This window comes from Mustela putorius, unplaced genomic scaffold (genome assembly GCF_011764305.1).
Source record: "Mustela putorius furo isolate JIRA1106 unplaced genomic scaffold, ASM1176430v1.1 tig00003834_pilon_pilon_pilon, whole genome shotgun sequence".
Lineage (NCBI taxonomy): Eukaryota > Metazoa > Chordata > Mammalia > Carnivora > Mustelidae > Mustela > Mustela putorius.
Window position 1 is genome coordinate 105587623 of NW_025421987.1, and position 18017 is coordinate 105605639.

Here is an 18017-nt window from a genome sequence, read left to right on the forward strand (position 1 = left end):
TACATCATGACTTTTTTAAGCTTTGTTCAAGTGTTCGACATTCCTGGCAAAGGAAATTTAGAAGTCATACCAGCTTGAATCACTAAACTCTACCTCTGAAACTAATAATATACTTTTAAGTTAATTAATTGATTTTAAGTTTAAAAAAAAAAAAGTCATACCTGGTTGGGTTCCTTTTGTCCTCCTCAGAGATCAAAAACCAAACAAAGTCTGCATAGCTCATTCTTCCCTCTTTCTGTACTGTTTTTCCCCTGAAGAAAACACATGGTCATAAAGTTTCCTAAGCAATCACTCAGATAAATTTAGTAGGATGACAGACTAAGAAATAAAGCAACATCTTTTTTTTTTTTTTTAATGATTTTATTTATTTATTTGACAGACAGAGATCACAAGGGGGCAGAAAGGCAGGCAGAGAGATTGGGGGAAGCAGGCTCCCTGCTGAGCAGAGAGCAGAGAGCAGAGAGCCTGATGTGGGGCTTGATCCCAGGATCCTGGGATCATGACCTGAGCTGAAGGCAGAGGTTTTAATCCACTGAGCCTCCCAGGCGCCACTAAAGCAACATATTTCTTTGGAAATTAAGTCAAAGAAAAATTAGAAGGCTGGAAACCTAACAAAGAGTATCCCTTCCATTGCCTATATTGTTTGCAAAGGCCTGGAGGGTGAAACCAGAAGACCTATGCAGGTAAGAAGAAAGCAGTCTGGTTTCCAATTTGAATGCAAATAATCACCAATACTGTTACCTGTATTTAATGGACTAATGCCCATAAATTAAAGAATTACTACTGTCTTGTATGAAGCCATGGTGTGCAGGAAGTCATGCTCAAATAAGACTGTTAAAGTGTTACCTGGAATTTATTCATTTTTCCTTAAAGAGTTAACAGGAAGGGGAGTGGGAGAGGGAGAAGCAGGCTTCTGGCTGAGCAGGGAGCCCAACATGGGGCTGGATCCCAGGACCCTGAGATCATGGCCTGAGCCAAAGGCAGAGGCTTATTTAACCCATTGAACCACTCAGGTTCCACATCCATAATTCATTTTTAAACTCAGATGCTTTTTCTTACCTTGTTACTGCCCCAGAGAATATCCTTTCAATAATTCTGTTTGATGAAGCTAAATGTAAACAAAATGGTACAAAGTGAGTTAGAAACATGTTGCATAAAGGCAATACTTTTGGCAAATTTCTTTTCAATAGCATAAAACATAGCTAAAACATAATAGTCTTCAATAATGAGAGGTTAGGAGTATTTAAGTTTTTACCTATGTATAATTTATATTTCTGAAAGAATCTAAGGCGGCATAATCAATTAATCAGTCACTAAAAAAAAAAAAAAAAAAAAAGAACAGGCAAATGATTATGCCTGATAGCTGGAATGTATTACCGTAGCTGAGTACCAGATTAGTTCTGAACATCAGGACAACTACGACAAAAACGTATAGAATTTGTATTGATCCTCTTATTCAATAAGACAACTTTTCCTCTAAAACAAGACAAAGTTTATCCTATCATGAAATTCAAGGGCAGCTCGTAATATAAGGGACTTTGAGTAAAACAACAGAAAATGCTTTCAAGTAGAATTTCATAGAAGATACCGCAAACATACCAGAAACATACTTTTCTAATATTCTTATTCCATAAAAGTCCAAAACATAACAAAACATATCATTTGAGAAATTCCATCATAGGTTTTACTCAGAGACACAATTATAGCTTTAGACAGTATACTACTTTTGATGATAGATCCTAGAGAATCTGTAGCAGTGTACCTCATTATTGGTTCAAAATAACCAAAGGCTTTACTTTTAACTGAAAGGATATGCCAGTACAGCTCAGACCCATGGATTTGGTAAGGACAGGAATCTTTCTTTTAAGTGCCCCAGGCAATGGCATGTATACCTCAATTTCGAAACAAGGGATGAGTCATTAGAGAGTTAGTAGCTACCAGCATCTAATTCTTCTGCACAGAGTTAGGTACAGTCAGCCCAAGGTAAAATTAGTTTGGCTGAAGATGTTAGGAATATGGGGGTCAGTAGAGCCATGCCTGGCCAAAAAGCTTATACAAGGACCCTCTATACTTTGTTGAACATTGATTTATGGGGTTAATAATTCGTACTAGATAGACAAATAGAGAGCTGTATAGGAAAGGCATGGGACTTAATTTTAAAAAAAAAGGTATTTTTAAAATTCGGATAGTTTAGCCTAAAATTGAAGATCATGCTGTCCCATTTAGGACAGGCAGGTGCACTGGCAATTAGGTGGTCTTAGTGACACCTTCATCATGCGGGCCTAGGTGTATATCTACAATATTTTGGGACTTGGTGAGAATTATGGTATATCAGCCAGAGAGCATGATTTAGAACCTGTAAGGTTTTGCATGGCCACATGTTAACATAGATGATCTGGTCACTGGTGATTAGAAGGTGCAGAGCTAATAAAGCTGACCTGATACACCTGTGAATATTTCCATTTTTGTGCTATTCTGGTGACAGGAAGGTTATGACTACCTGAACAAGGGGGTAGAGTACTAAACAAGTACTGCTTGTTTATCAACAAGTACACATGAGTATTTTCTCTTGATATGTTGTTGGGACCTGAGAATTGAGAGGTAGAACTCTTTCTTATATATGGAAAGTTCTATGAAACTTGACATCATATAGAATGAGCCTTTTCTTAAGATATAAATGGTTTATCACAGATATACTAAATAACAGAAGTGAAATTCAACGCATTTGTTTAAGGTTTGTACTTTGCTACATCTAAAAGGCTAAAGGCTGATTTTTTAAAAATCAGCAGTGCTTGAGAAGACATTTAAGAATAGATCAGGGACAATCTTATGAGAAAAAAAACAAGTCAATGTATTTTGGTGCTTGGTGAAGAACAGTAAACCATCAGGTAATAGTTTCTAAGTTTACTACTGGTAAAAATGAAGTAAAGGGGATAATATCATGTGATATGTGATATTTTTGCTTTCTGATACAAGAAAGCACTCAAAATTCATCTGCAGGGAAAATACTTACTCAGGAACTAAATTCCAAAAAGTAAGTTTTTATGATTCCTGGAAAACAATGTCAAGTTAGAAACATTTTCATCCTTGGCTATTCATAAACACTGTAAAATGGGAAATTTATAAGGGTATACATATATTCTCTTTCAAATAAATTTTACATAGGTATTAATCTTATTCAATTCATCATTAGAAAATAAACATCACTATAAAGACTCAGCAAGTAATCAAAACAAAGACTCTAATTGTTTACTTACTGTAAGTCCCTTCTCCTATACTTGCTTTCTAAATAAAAAATTGATACCTTCACCCATTCCCACTTAAAAATTCTTGGTTCATTAAAGAGGACAGATTAGATAAAGAATTTAAGAAATGGGAATTTATCATTCATATAACAATTCATATAACTCTTGCCTTTTTCAAAATAGCTAAGTTTTAACACTTGTAAAAGACTTACCCTGGTCATTGTATCGAGATAAATCGGCCTGGCTGATGTAGAGGTCATGATCACTATCTAGTTCCCAGAATTTACAATAAATAACATAGAAATGTTCATAGGAGAAGTAATCTGTGATTTGGTTTATATCTTCCTCTTCTTCCAAAAGGGCTAGAGTCTGAAATAGTATGAAGAGAAAGATTAATTTATTTTAAAATTATGAAAACCGGCTTTGGCCGTTATATGGTCTAGTAAAGTTTAATTTTAAATTGAATTAAAATTTTTGGTTTGAGTACCAAATCAGGAACCTCTTCCAAACTTTAATCAAATGATCAATCTATAAGCATTTATGAGTTCTGTATTACACTTAGCAAAGGGTTAGATGCAGTGGAGGATTTAAAAGCAAGGAAAGGGAAGGACTGTTACCAAGGAGATTGTAGCCCATCAAAGGTCCCAGACTAGCAAGCCAGAACAATTAGACAACAGGCTGAATTACATGGTCATAAGCTGACACTGCTTGTAACTTTCCAAAATTATGAAGAGTGAGCATCTATTCTATTATGTAGAGTAGAAATCCACATATAGGGTTTGGCTTTGTAATGAGATCAAGTTTACTGTGAAGGTGACTTATACATAGCATTGTGCTGATGTGTGGTGGCCTGGCAAAGAAGACATAGGGATGGAGCTGCAGGGTCCTGTGCTGGAAATTAAACTGGGGCTCCCCTGACTGAGTGTCCCTATGGAAAACACCAGAAACAATAATTTTGAGCCCAGAATTCTTAAAATTCTTGTAATTATCATACAAGTGGGCAGACAAATGAAGATGTTTTCAGAAATGAAAGATTCAGAAAGAATGATTTAAGAAGCCATAAAAAAACTTCAGAAATAGAAAAAACAAAATGAGATGGTAGAAATCAGATTAAACACATCAACAATCACAGTAATGTAAATGAATTAAGTGTCCATATTAAAGTATTTTCAGATTGAGTATAAAAACCAACCCCCCCAAAACATATCTAGGTATGCGCTATCCATAAGAGATAACTCTAAAATAAAATTTAAAAGGCGGTTTTTAAAAAAGTACAAATATATGCTAGCTATATCTTAACCCAAAAAAGTGTCAATATTATTGGAAAATAAAATGGAATTCAAGGTAAAAAATATTACAAGGGAGAGAGGTGACTGTTTCATAACGCGGATAGATTGCTTCAATGAGAAATTATATTCCAAAATGTAAATACTGGGAAACCAATTCTGGCAAGTTGAGAACATAAACTATTATAGTAAAACGTCTTAATGGAAGATTTTGTTGCCAGTAAAAATTATAAAGACTCCACAGAAACAAAGGAAAACCATGATGTGGTAAATGCAAAATATGGGTTAAGATTACACATAATAAGAATTCTGTAAAATCCTAAAATCTGCACATTTATATGAGACTAGAAGAACACATACAAAAATGCTATTAGTTGTATTAGGGTGATGAAATACGATTTTTCTGTTTTCCAAACATTGCTTGTAATGTTTTATTTTATAAAATGCTCTTTAACATGTATAAAGGAGAATACATACAATAAAACAAATCTTGAGAATGAGTTCTCATTCTCGCCTACCAGATTATCAGCAAATGAAAAAGACAGAAAACTTGTGCTATTGATGAATGTGTAAGTATGAACTAGTATAGATTTTCAGGAGACTAAGTTGGCAGGATCTATCAAACTGAAAACCACACTGGGGCTACTGGTTGGCTCAGTTGGTAGAGCGTGCAACTCTTGATTTTGGGGTTGTGCATCTGAGTTCCACTTTGGGTGCAGAGATTACTTAAAAATAAACAATCTTAAAAAAAAAAACAACCCTGAAAATGCATATACCATTTGATCCAGGATTTCCCCTCCAGTAGTCTATTCTAGAAAAATTCTTACCTACGTACACACAGAAGGAAAATATAAGGGTATTTACTGCATCACTGCAAATAGGAAAAACCTGAAAATAACTTAAACATCCTCTATAGGGGAATATATAATTTAGTTATGGTAGAGCCACGCCATAGATGATGCAGCAGTTAAGATTTATATGCATAGAAATGAAAAGAATGTTAAGATATGCTGTTAGTGGAGAAAAAAAACCCAAATTAACAAAATTATCTCATATACTTAAAAAAAACCACCTCAAAAAAGCAGCCATACAAAATAAAACTGTTGGGGCATTTGGGTGGCTCAGTGGGTTGGAGCCTCTTCCTTCGACTCAGGTCATGGTCCCGGGGTCCTGGGATCGAGCCCCGCATCGGGCTCTCTGCGGGAGTCTGCTTCCCTTCCTCTCTCTCTGCCTGCCTCTCTGCCTACTTGTGATCTCTGTCTGTCAAATAAATGGGTAGAATCTTTAAAAAAAAAAAAAAAGAAACAAAATAAAACTGTTTACTCCATGTATACGTATAAGGGAATAAAACCATAGTATGGATGGGTTCCCTCTGGGAAAAAGAATGAAATTGTAGGGTGAAGAGGTAGACAGTGACTTCTGCTGATTATTCTAGATATTTTCATATTATTTGAATGCTTTATGAGCATATAAATCATGAGCATACATTCATGAATAATGTACTAATAGGAAGAGTGGGAGAGAGATAGGGAAGAGGGGGAAAAATTAAATGATGCCCTAAAAAGAACACTTCTGTTTCCAGACTGGCCATTTACTTGCTGTGAGATCTTATCTAAGTCATTCAACCATATCTGCACCTCAAATTTTATCAATTAAAAAAATATATATATTACAGTAAAGCCAGAAACTGTTACAAACTCTAATGTGCTTCGGGAATGTGAGGGATTACCATTCTTAAGGTGGAAGGCCTCTTTTATGCAATTACTGCCATCTCAACCCATCCCATCCCATGAGAGAGGCAGGATAATTACTATTCATTTTGGAATAAAAAAGGTTTTTATATGAATTATGGGCTGCTAATTTTGCCAAGTCTTCATTACTTTGTCCCAGATGAAGACAGGGAAAAATAAAGAGTATATAAGGTTGTATTATTAGCCTAAGCTTCATTTAGTTTGATTCATTGAAAATAAAATATTTCTTTTCAAGTATGAACAATTGTTTCTTTAGGTTAATGGAAGCTTGAACAATCAGGCATGAGGATTATCTCGGTAAAAGGCTCCCACTAGTGGTCTATATACTTTCTCTCTTATTTGGTAAAATAAATAAAATAATTGAAAGGAAAGTATTCTTTCTTAAAAGGACTTTTTAGTATTTTTCTCTACTCTAGTAGGAGCTGGATAAAGAGTTGTTACTGAAAGGATCAAGTTGCAACCCCTCTATTCCATTTGCAACGCCTTTCCTAACCCAGCCCATCTCACCCCTGAAGCTGTATCACTGGTTACTCTCTGCAGAGCCACTGGCTGCTTTAGACTGTTCTTAGACTGCAGACACTTTCATGCTTCTGGGGCTTTGCTTATGTTGCTCCCTTTACCTGGAATCCCCTTCTAATTTTTTATTTTGATAAACTTCCAATACCCTCCAAGATTAAGACCACATGCCAGGCCTTCTGTGAGGCCTTCCCTGCATATTTGTTACCCATTTCTGTGGAAATTTTCATCAGATGTGACTGTGCACTTTTCTTTTAGTCCATGTACCTTGATATAAAAATCCCTTGTTATTCATCTTTGATCTCCCCAACACCAGGTATTTGGTAAATGCTTCATGACTGAAAGTAGCCAAAGTGCTCTCAAACATTTGTTAAATGAAATAAGAATATTATTTAACTTGTTCTTTATTTTTTTTTAAATTAAAAAAAATTTTTATTTGTGAGAGAGAGAGAAGAGAGAAAGCACACAAGCAGGAAGACCTGCAGACCAAGGGAGAAGCAGACTCCCTGCTGAGCAGGAAGCCTGATGTGGACTGATCCCAGGACCCTGGTATCATAGCCTGAAGGCAGAAGCTTGGCATCCCTAACTTGTTCTTTATATATGAATTTTAATGAGAGACATACTTGCAAAAAGTTGCTTTTTCTTATCTCTGTCGAAGTTATTTTTCCACTCCAAGATCTGTTGACTGTGTAGAATATTCTCTGAATAACCTGGTTCCAAAAGGAAACAAATAAAATAAAAACACTGAAGATATGTATTACTTCACCAAAGGCCATCTTACGAATGTCTCCTGAACCAAGCTACGTTTTGTTTTTCTGATTAAGGAAAGTGTAATTTCTAATAAAAACTAATGATATTTTAAAAATCCACACCACATTCCTCATAATTCCAAGAATAATAAAGATACTCTTTGCTCACAGGCCTGCATTTCCCAGCTACCTAGATGTCACTTTATTTACCTCTCATCTTATATAGTGATGCCTGATTCAAGCAGTGTTTATTGGGTGAATATTTTAGGAAGGCAAATGAGGTGGGAAATACACATTGGGTTGGCTTAACAACTCATAGGTCATAAGAATGGCTGCCAACATGGTATGATTTAAGACGGCTTTATTCTGGTTATTATAGCCTTATTCATTGGACTCTTAAAGACTTCTTGTCTTCCAGACTCTTTCTGGAAACTCAAATACATCTGTGATATCTCTAATACTAAGTCCTTACTTGGGCATGAGCAATTTTGTTATTAGCTAGCGTTTAAAGAGTTCAATAACAGATGTGAAACTCTGGAGAAGACCCTGGACAGGATGAGAGAGGAGGGAATGGGTAGCAAATGTGTCTGAGATTGATGACATGTTTGTTGGGGTGTAGTGGAGGATTGGAGAAGGATTGGCTGCTATCCTGGAGGGAGGAGGCCACAGCGTAGTCAGTTTTACCTGGGGTTATGCCTACACATTTAATTTCCCTATGACCCACTAGTTTTATTTTTTTCTTCCAAAATGAAGCATTATATCTTTTTGGTTTCAAGGTTTTATTTAAATTCTAGTTAGTTAACATATAGGGTAATACCAGTTTCAGGAGCAGAATTTAGTGATTGATCACTTACATATAACAACAAGTGCTCATCATAAGCAACCTTTTTTTTTTTTTTTGACACTTTGCCTTTGATTTTGATTATCTAATAGAAATCCTGTATCCTTGGTGGTTTTTATCATGGAAAAGGTTAGATCTTTTTTAAAAGTTATTTTAGGGCAAGAACAAAAAAGGGAAAACATTGGGACATCTCTCCAAAGAGTAGGCCTAATGAGGGACTAAACCACCATTCCCCTTCTGGATTCCTTAGCAAAGAGAGTGATTCTCAAACAGAGCAGGGAAAACATATCCTCAGAATAATGGCCCAGATTTTTGCTGCCCAGTTGTCCATATCCTATAGTAGTGCTAATTCCTGACTCTTCAGAATCTAGCTCAACTGCTAACTCCACAGGAAGCGTCAGAACAGGCACTGGGGTAGAGCTCTGTCTTCTGTGCTTCAACTGTCACGTGAGTCTCCTTCAGTTCATCCTATGGTGTTATTCTAAACACTGGTGCAACTTGACCATTATCACCTCCAAACTCCAAGGTACCAGTTCTTTCTTGACTTGCAACCCAGTGCTTGATATGGTGCTCTGAGTATCAGTATCAATTGCTTGATATATTTTTTTATTTGAGAAATAACTGATATACATTATATCACTTTTTGGTGTAAGACATGATTTGATATTTGTACATATTGCAAAATAATCACTGCAGAAAGTCCCCTGAACATCTGCCACCATACTGAGTTATGGATTTTTTTTCTTGTGATGAGAACTTTTAAGATTTACTCTCTTAGCAACTTTCAAATGCGCAATATATTTATATTAATACATTATATATGGTATTAATTATACATAGTACTATATAGTACTATATAGTATTAACAACAATTGCCATGTTTCTACTTTACGTCCCCATTATTACTTATTCTATAACTGGAAGTTTATACCTTTTGACTCTCCAACCATTTTGCCTCTGGCAATCATCAATCTGTTTTCTTTATCTTGGTTTTATTTTTTAAGATTCCACATATGAGAGAGATCATGTAATATTTGTCTCTGACTTATTTCATTTAGCATAATGTCTTCAAAGTCAATTAGTGTTGTTGCAAACGGCAAGATTTCATGGGGTAGGGGTACCAACCCCCAGCCATGTACAGTTGAAAATCCACTATAACTTGACTTCCCCAAACTTAACTACTAATAGCTTACTGTTGACTGGAAGCCTTATGAATTATGTAAACAGTTGATTAACACATATCTTGTATATTATATATGTACTATATATACTGTATTCTTATAATAAAGCAAGCTAGAGAAAATATTAGGAAAATCATAAGGAAGAGAAAATATATTTACAGTGCTATAAAAAATCTGCATATAAGTGGTCCATGCAGTTCAAACTCATGGTATCTTACTCAACAGTGTATTTTTTTTTTAAACTTAAATCCAATTAACATATAATGTATTACTGGTTTCAGAAATTTTTAATTTTATTTTTAAAATTTAAAACCAATTAATTAACACACAATTAATTTGTATGGTAGAAGTTAGTGATTCATCAGTCTTATATAATACCCAGTGCTCATTACCTCATGTGTCAAAGTTCATATAAAAAAGATGGAGAAAAAAAAAAAAGATGGAGGATTTTTAGCACAAAAATTATATATAGAAAATAAACAGTAAGAATACCATTTATCATAGTTCCATGTCTCCTCTCTCAAGTAAAGTCAATTTCAAAACATATCATTACACCAAAATTTTCTATGTTGAATATGATTATATTTTTATCCTTAGTATTTGATTTTAAATATAAATTTATCTAAAATCTAAGTTTCCTAGCTACCAAAATTTTATATTTATATATGCCTCAAATATTTTGTATTATTTATGGAGGTACTGTGTTACACTTAAAATGATACAGCGTTGATCTGTATTTATTTTTGCTTATTTTGTTATTCATTTTTTGTTTTTTTTGACAGAATTTTTAAAATTCACAAATGTTGACTGTTAAACGTTTTCTACTTTTAGCCTCTGCTAACTTACTTATCTAATAATATGAAAAAATGTACTTGTAGTCCATTTTTCCATAGTCTAAATCTCTATTCAGTAGCCCCACTTCATCAGCACATTTATTGGTTTCCACATTACTGAGTCAGCATTTTAGCTTACTTAAGTAGGGGCACCATCTAGTGTTGAAAACATGTGGCTGCTTGGTTCTACATCTACCCTTGATTTTTCCCCCTAATTTTGTTCTACTACTTTTAGGTAAATAAAAAAGAAATTAATCCCAGTTTTTAAATAGCAAATTTTTAAAAAAGAATTGTTAATAGTAAGAATAACTTTATTACCAATACGTGGAACGAAATTTGCTAATTTTTTACCAAGGGATCTCTAGTCACCTTGATAGTCTGAATTTTAAATTAGTTTCCTTTCTTTTTCCTTATAACTACTGAACCGGAAACCTCTAATTCACAAGTGTAGGTCACCAGAAATTTGAGCAAGTGTTTGGTAGCTGTCAGACAGGTTTTGACAAGTGGAGTGGATGTGGGCACAAAAATTACAGAGATGGCTCACTGTAGGTAATTTATGCAGAGGAACATTCTCAAATGCTGGAAGCATGGTTCTTCTACCTGGCGGGGAATGGTGAAAAGATTCTTGACTGGTCACCCTCTGGTTAGTATGGCTCCAAAAAGTATTTCTCCATGGTTCTCTGCAGAATTTGGACTTAAAAAAAAAAAAATCTATCTAATACAAATTTCCTCCTTTCTCTATCAAGAGGAAAAGTTCTAAAGGGGAAAGAGCCAAGTTGTTGGTGATGAGCAGTCTCTACCACAGTTTAGTCATCTCAAGAAATATCAGTACCTTGTCTTCAACAATTAAAATCCTGGCATTTCAGCCTAAAGTGATGGCTTCAGGCCAATGAAGACACTGAAGCTATCACTAAGATACCATCTGAGCACGCCAGAGAAATGTCTTTGCTGCCATTACCAGTGTCACAAAGAAGTATTTTCAATCTCATTGTTCATTTTAAAAACTCACATGAGCACCTCTTTCCTCAAAAAAGTCAGCATATGCCAGCTAGGATAAGCAGTCTTTTATTCACTGGTAATTTCTTTACACAGCATGCAAAACTGCAAATTCAAGGGCTTTAATTTGTTAGTATTTCCAATTTTCATTTTCATTCAGTATCAAGGGACCTATTTCTTAAATGCCAACTTGTCTCTGGAAATAAAGGAGAATATGGAGTAACTTTAGGTGCATTCTCTTATATGGGTGGTGATATTCTTTTTGCTGTATGCATAGTTGGGGCTCTGTCTTTCCAGTCTGGAAATAGCTGACAAAATAATTAACTAAACAAACAAATGAAAAGTCTTTTCCTAAGTCATAGGTTTTTCAGTGATAAACAGAAAATAAAAGTTGCCCAAATTTCACCATATGAGTGTCACACTAAAACTAGTATTTGTGTCATCCTTTGTGTCAGTAGTTTCTTCTGACTAAAGTGAAATTGATAAAAAGAACTCTAGCATGCCGACAACAAAAAAATGTATTGTTTAATACTACATGCCACTGAGATTATATAACATTCGATAGGGTCAAATGATTAATCAATTTTGCTTTTTCTAAGATATTTATCTTTAATTCTGAGGCTAAGTTTCTAAGAAAGTGTGAACTTAACAGTTTTTGCTCTGAACAAGATAGAGAATGATGTCTTTGTCATTCGCTTTTGTGCCATTAACAACATTCATTAATTTCATACTAGAAAACTTATTTTGATTTGCTCTAGAAAAACTGTGCTCTGAAGTAATGCACAAGTTCCAATGACTTCATACTATTATTTGACCAGATTTCACAACAGAAGAGGCAGTAGGGAGAAAAAATAACCAGACCTTTAAAAAAAATCCTGTTTCCAGATATTCATGTAATACTTTTTATTTGCACTTTCCTTTTTCAGATGGTACTATGAGGTTATTACAATAGATACACTTATCTTAGTACACAGAGATTCACATTCTATATTCTCAATGGGATCTTGTTTACTATTTGTTACGATGCTATTCTGAATTGCCCTATTATCAATATTTCATCCCAAGTATTTTACAATTTAGTAATTATTTCTGGGTAATGGATTTATTTTTGTGAATTGAGGATAAAAAAGCATAATAATAACAGAGTGTGAGTTTTAAAAATATAAATAATATGCAAAGACCATGAATATATGTCAGCAGAGATAATTAATTATATTGTTAATTGACCAATTTAGTTGTTTAATGATTAACATAATAGAATTTCTAGGAAAATGTGAATTATATGTGAACAAAATTGTTTCATGGCTTTTCACCCTGAAATTATAAATTCCTGGGGACCACTTGCTAGATGATACAGACCATCATGGGTCCAAGGTACTTTAACAAATACCAAAATAAAAAGTGTAGAAACAGAAAATTTATCTCTATCTTAAAATTCTGCTATTTAACATCTTTTCTAAGAATAAATTCCAATAACAAGTTCCTCTATACAGAGTATTTTCTGAATTCGTAGAGGGTTGGGCTGGATTCTCTCTAGGATCTTTTCTAGCTCTTAAGATTCTCAATTACGCTGTTAACATGCCCTGAATTTACAGAACAATCAACAATCAGAACTCAGTAATTCCCTATGGAGTTTAAGCCAGAGTCAATGTGTAGGATTCTTAAGCATGGATAATTTCATTTATTTATTCAATACATACTGTTTATCTAATATGCGCTAGGCACTATTCTAGTTATTGGAGATACTGTAGTGAAAAACATAGACAAATTCCCTGCTTCAGTGGAATTTCTATCATAGAGAAGGAGATTTTAAGCTTTAAAATATTATATGATATAAAATCTGAGAAGAAAAATAAGGTAGAACAAATGAATAGAGAGTGTAGGGGGAGGGGACAGAGGGAAAAGAAGGATGAAGGTGGTAAAGGGTGTTTAGGGAAGGCCTCACTAATAAGGGAATTTCTGAATGCACAGTTGGAATGAAGTAAATAAAGGAAGAAGTCATGTGGGTATCTGCAGAGAGCATTTCAGGCAGAGGAAAGAAGTGAAAAGCACCTGAGGCAGAAGTGGAGTTAGTGTGTTCCAGTAACAGAGAGGATGCAGTTGTGAGCAAAGCACAGTAAGTGAGGGGCAGGGTAACAGGAGAGATGAGAGCACAGAGGTTGTGGGGGTGGGGTGGGGTGGTGTGTGTGTGTGTGTGTGTGTGTGTGTGTGGTGGGGGGATTATGGGAAGTCTTAGCAAGGACTCTGGCTTTTCCTCTGAGTGAGATGGGAAGCAACTGGAGGCTTTGAACAGAGGAGTGACATGAACAGACTTACATTTTCAAAGGATTACTCTGCTTTGTGGAGACCACTGTAGGGCAATGAAGGTGTAAGCAGGGAGACCAAGTAGAAGTAATCCAAGTGAGAAACAAGGGTGACTTGCACCAGGGTGACTGTGGCAGCACTTCACAACAGTAGTGGTGTGCTTCACAGGCAAATATCACTTCTGAGATAGTCTTAGAAGACAGTGACACCTTCTGGCTCAAAGAAAGACTTACAAAGTTTTACAACAGAGAGCCAATGTAAAAGCCAAGAATGAAGTTCTGAAAGGAGAAAAAGAATGGTAGTATTCTGTAACTTGACAGAATCCAATAAATTCACAGCCAACAAAAAGTACTCTAAGAATGAGAGGATTTTTCTTGGGGGTGATCGCCCTGTAATCTTATTAGGGTGTGTGAGCCAGATGCAAGGGCTAACTCACTTGAGTGTGGCTGTGATGGATGGGTTTGTCCTGGGGCTCACCTCTGGAATTCCTGCAGAGATAATCTGGGAGCTAGGGCAAAGAATGCTGGACACGGCTGCAATGTGCACCACAGGCTGGTGTGCTCTGACTTCATGCCTTGACTGTGACTGGTCAAAGGAGGCCATGCCACAGAAACAGGGCATGGGAACACCTCACAAAATGGGAGAGTGTGATTATGCTATGTTAAATTCTTTTTTTTTTTTTCTGATTATATATAAGCTATTTCTCATTACCATTTCTAGTTCTAAATTTGAGATACATCCTTTTCTGGGAAAGGCTGTTTGTAAATGCTCAATATCAACTGAGTATCATTATTAATAACAAAGCAAAGAGTGTACCTCATAAGACCAGACAGAATGAATATATTACTCTAATTCTGTATACACTGGTACTTAATAAGAAGGAAAGTAGATACAAATAACTAATTCAATTTTACTGTACCTTCCTCCCACTTAAAATAATCATTATAGCTCAGGTTACTTTTTGCATAGATATCTGAAAGCCTGCACAAAGGAGACTTATAGATCTCTATTAAGAAAAAAGAAGACTCAGCTTACAGTGGTGATATAGCGGGAGTGGAATTCTGGAGCATCTTTCAGGAACGTGAGGCCAGGGTGTGTATCCACCACATCCTGAAGAAGATTAAAACCAAAACGAAATAAATAAACATACCAAAGAGCAAAATAAAAAGAAAAACTAACACTTGAAAAGAATTTTTCCTTCCTGTAGAATAATTAGCCAGTTGTGCGAACCTGCTCTTTTTAAAGCATTTAAAATTTAACACTTTAGGGGCGCCTGGTGGCTCAGTGGGTTAAAGCCTTTGCCTTCGGCTCAGGTCGTGGTCCCAGGGTCCGGGGATCGGGATTCGGGGATCGAACCCCGCATTGGGCTCTCTGCTCAGCAGGGAGCCTGCTTCTTCCTCCTCTCTCTCTGCCTGCCTCTCTGCCTATTTGTGATCTCTGTCTGACAAATAAATAAATAAATAAATAAAATCTTAAAATAAAATAAAATAAAATAAAATTTAACACTTTATTACATTAAAGTTTTATTACAAGCATACTTAGGTGTGCTTTTGATATGCTAGCATACTTTAATAAAGCATTAAAATTTTAATTTAGCTATTATTTGGTGATTTATGAATCATGTATCTTAGGGGTATGTATAGTAATTTTAACATGTCAAGGCATGTCAGGGAAACTCACCCTACAGATTCTGGGATAGGGGTTGTTAAGAGAAATTTACACAGAAAAGATGGTAAGATATAAGCTAACTACAACGATTCTTTTTTTAACCTAGAGATTTGGGAAGTTTCTGAGGGAGAAAAATAGCCATGTAGCTAAGTTTGAAATCTGTTCAATTGTGGGAGTCAGCTAATGTCCTTCAAAATAACTGTGTGGACAAATCTATTTTCAATTTAGGATTTTATTTTTATTTTAAAATCTGCTATTTTATTCTCATGGAAGACTATTAGAATATTAAAACCATGAAATAACATTTTTATTTTCTAATTAGATTTAAAAAAAAGATTTTATTTATTTATTTATTTGACAGAGAGAGAGAGAGAGAACAAGTAGGCAGAGAGGCAGGCAGAGAGAGAGTAAGGTGGCAGGGGAAGCAGGCTCCCTGCTGAGCAGAAAGCCTGACCTGGGGCTTGATTCCAGAACCTTGAGATCATGACCGGAGCTGAAGGCGGAGGCTCAACCCACTGAGCAACCCCTCTAATAAGATTTTTAAAGCACTTTGAATGAGCCTAGAGAAACTACTGGAAATAATTACTGTTAATTTAATAACCAGAGGCAACAGCAACGGCAACATGGATATAAGCTATTAATTGGCATAAATGGGCAGACATCAGTTATACCTCTTTTCTTTGATTCTTCAGAACAGTTAACTGTCCATATCTACCAACGTGGTCTCAAACCAATGGACCTCCTATTTAACCTTTTATTTGGAAATAATTTAAGACTTAGGGAAAGTTACAAAAATATTAGCGATTTTCTATGCCCTTTTCCCGTAATGGTAACAACTTACAAACCATAGTACAATGATCAAAGCCAGGAAGTGAACACAGACACAAAAGTAAACCTACAAACATCATTCAAATGTTACCAGCTTTTCTCTTAGTGTCTTTTTCTGTTCCAGGATTCTACACCACATTTAGTTCTTTTTTAAAAATTGTTTTAATTTAAATTAAATTTAGTTAACATATAGTGTATTATTAGTTTCAGGGGCAGAATTTAGTGACTCATCAGTTGTATATAACACCTAGCGGTCATTACAAGTGTTCTCCTTAATGACAATCACCCAGTTACCCCCCATCCCCCACCCCTTGAGCAACCCTGTTTGTTTCCTATAGTAAAGAGTCTCTTGTGATTTTTATCCCTCTTTTTATCCTATTTTAATTCCCCTTCCCCTATGTTCATCTGTTTTGGTTCTTAAATTCCACATGTGAGTGAAATCATATGGTACCTGTCTTTCTCTGACTTATTTTGCTTAGCATAATACCCTCTAGTTCCATCCATGTCATTGCAAATGGCAAGATTTCACTCTTTTTTATGGCTGAGTAGTATTTCATCATATATATAGACCGTTTCTTCTTTATCTATTCACCGGTCAATGGACATCTGGGCTCTATTTTGGCTACTGTGGACATTGCCAATACAAACATTGGGGTGCATGTGCCCCCTTTGAATCAGTATTTTTGTATCCTTTGGATGGATACTTAGTAGTGCAATTGCTGGGTCATAGGGTAGTTCTATTTTTAACTTTTTAAGGATCCTTCATACTATTTTCCAGAGTGGTGGTACCAAATTGCATTCCCACCAACAGTAAAAGAGGGTTCCGCTTTCTCCACATCCCCACCAACATCTGTTGTTTAGTGAGTTGTTAGGTATTTTTTTAAAGTTTTTCTTTTTTTTTTTTTTAAAGATTTTATTCATTAATTTATTTGACAGAGAGAGAGAGAGAGAGAGATCACAAGTAGGCAGCGAGGCGGGCAGAGAGAGAGGGAGAAGCAGGCTCCCCGCTGAGCAGAGAGCCCGATGCGGGGCTCGATCCCAGGACTCTGAGATCGTGACCTGAGCTCAAGGCAGCAGCCTAACCCACTGAGCCACCCAGGTGCCCCTGAGTTGTTGGTTTTAACCATTTGACCAGTATGAGGTGGTTTCTCATTGTGGTTTTGATTTGTATTTCTCTTATGAGGAGTGATGTTGGGCATTTTTTCATCTGTCTGTTAGCCATTTGTATGTCTTCTTTGGAGAAATGTCTATTTACGTTTTCTGTACATTTCGTGACTGGATTTTTTGTTTTTTGGGTGTTGAGACTACTAAGTTCTTTATACGTTTTGGATACCTGCCCTTTATCTGATAAGTCATTTGCAAATATCTTCTCCCATTCTATAGGTTGCCTTTTGTTGATGCATTTAGCTCTTGTGCCTCATTGGTTTCTCCCAATCTTCTACAGTTCCTCAGTCTTGTACTTCATAATCCTAAAATACACTTTTTTAAAGAGAGAGAGAGAGCATAAATGGGGAGAGGCAGAGAGAGAGACCTAATCAGGCTTCATGCTCAGCATGGAGCCTGATGCAAGGCTTGATCTCACAACCCTGAAATCAAGAGTCAGATGGATAACCAACTGAGTCACCCAGGCACCCCTCATGATTCTGACACTCTTAATGAGTTCTAGTCAGTAGACTTTTTCAACATGGTTTTGTCTGATGTTTCCTCATGATTAGATTAAGATTATACATTTTCGGCAGTTATACTACATAAGTGGTATTGTGCGCTTTACAGTCCTACAAGACTATGTGATGTCGGTATGTCTTATATCTTGTAGAGT

General features: G+C 35.7%; 1 protein-coding gene across 5 annotated transcripts in view; it reads right to left on the reverse strand.

Annotated features, from left to right (window-relative positions):
* The window catches only part of PPP2R3A (protein phosphatase 2 regulatory subunit B''alpha), a 195533-nt gene that overhangs the window by 57069 nt on the left and 120447 nt on the right, over positions 1–18017 (reverse strand). For all 5 annotated transcript variants that reach the window (XR_006609229.1, XM_045088873.1, XM_045088874.1 and 2 more), the window contains 5 exons: positions 14738–14812; positions 7422–7508; positions 3458–3614; positions 1060–1108; positions 162–251 (listed from right to left, as the gene is read on the reverse strand). Coding sequence is in view for 4 of the 5 variants with exons in the window: in XM_045088873.1 (XP_044944808.1) it covers positions 162–251; positions 1060–1108; positions 3458–3614; positions 7422–7508; positions 14738–14812 (458 nt within the window). In the remaining variant the exon portion in view is untranslated. The remainder of the gene's footprint in view (positions 1–161; positions 252–1059; positions 1109–3457; positions 3615–7421; positions 7509–14737; positions 14813–18017) is intronic.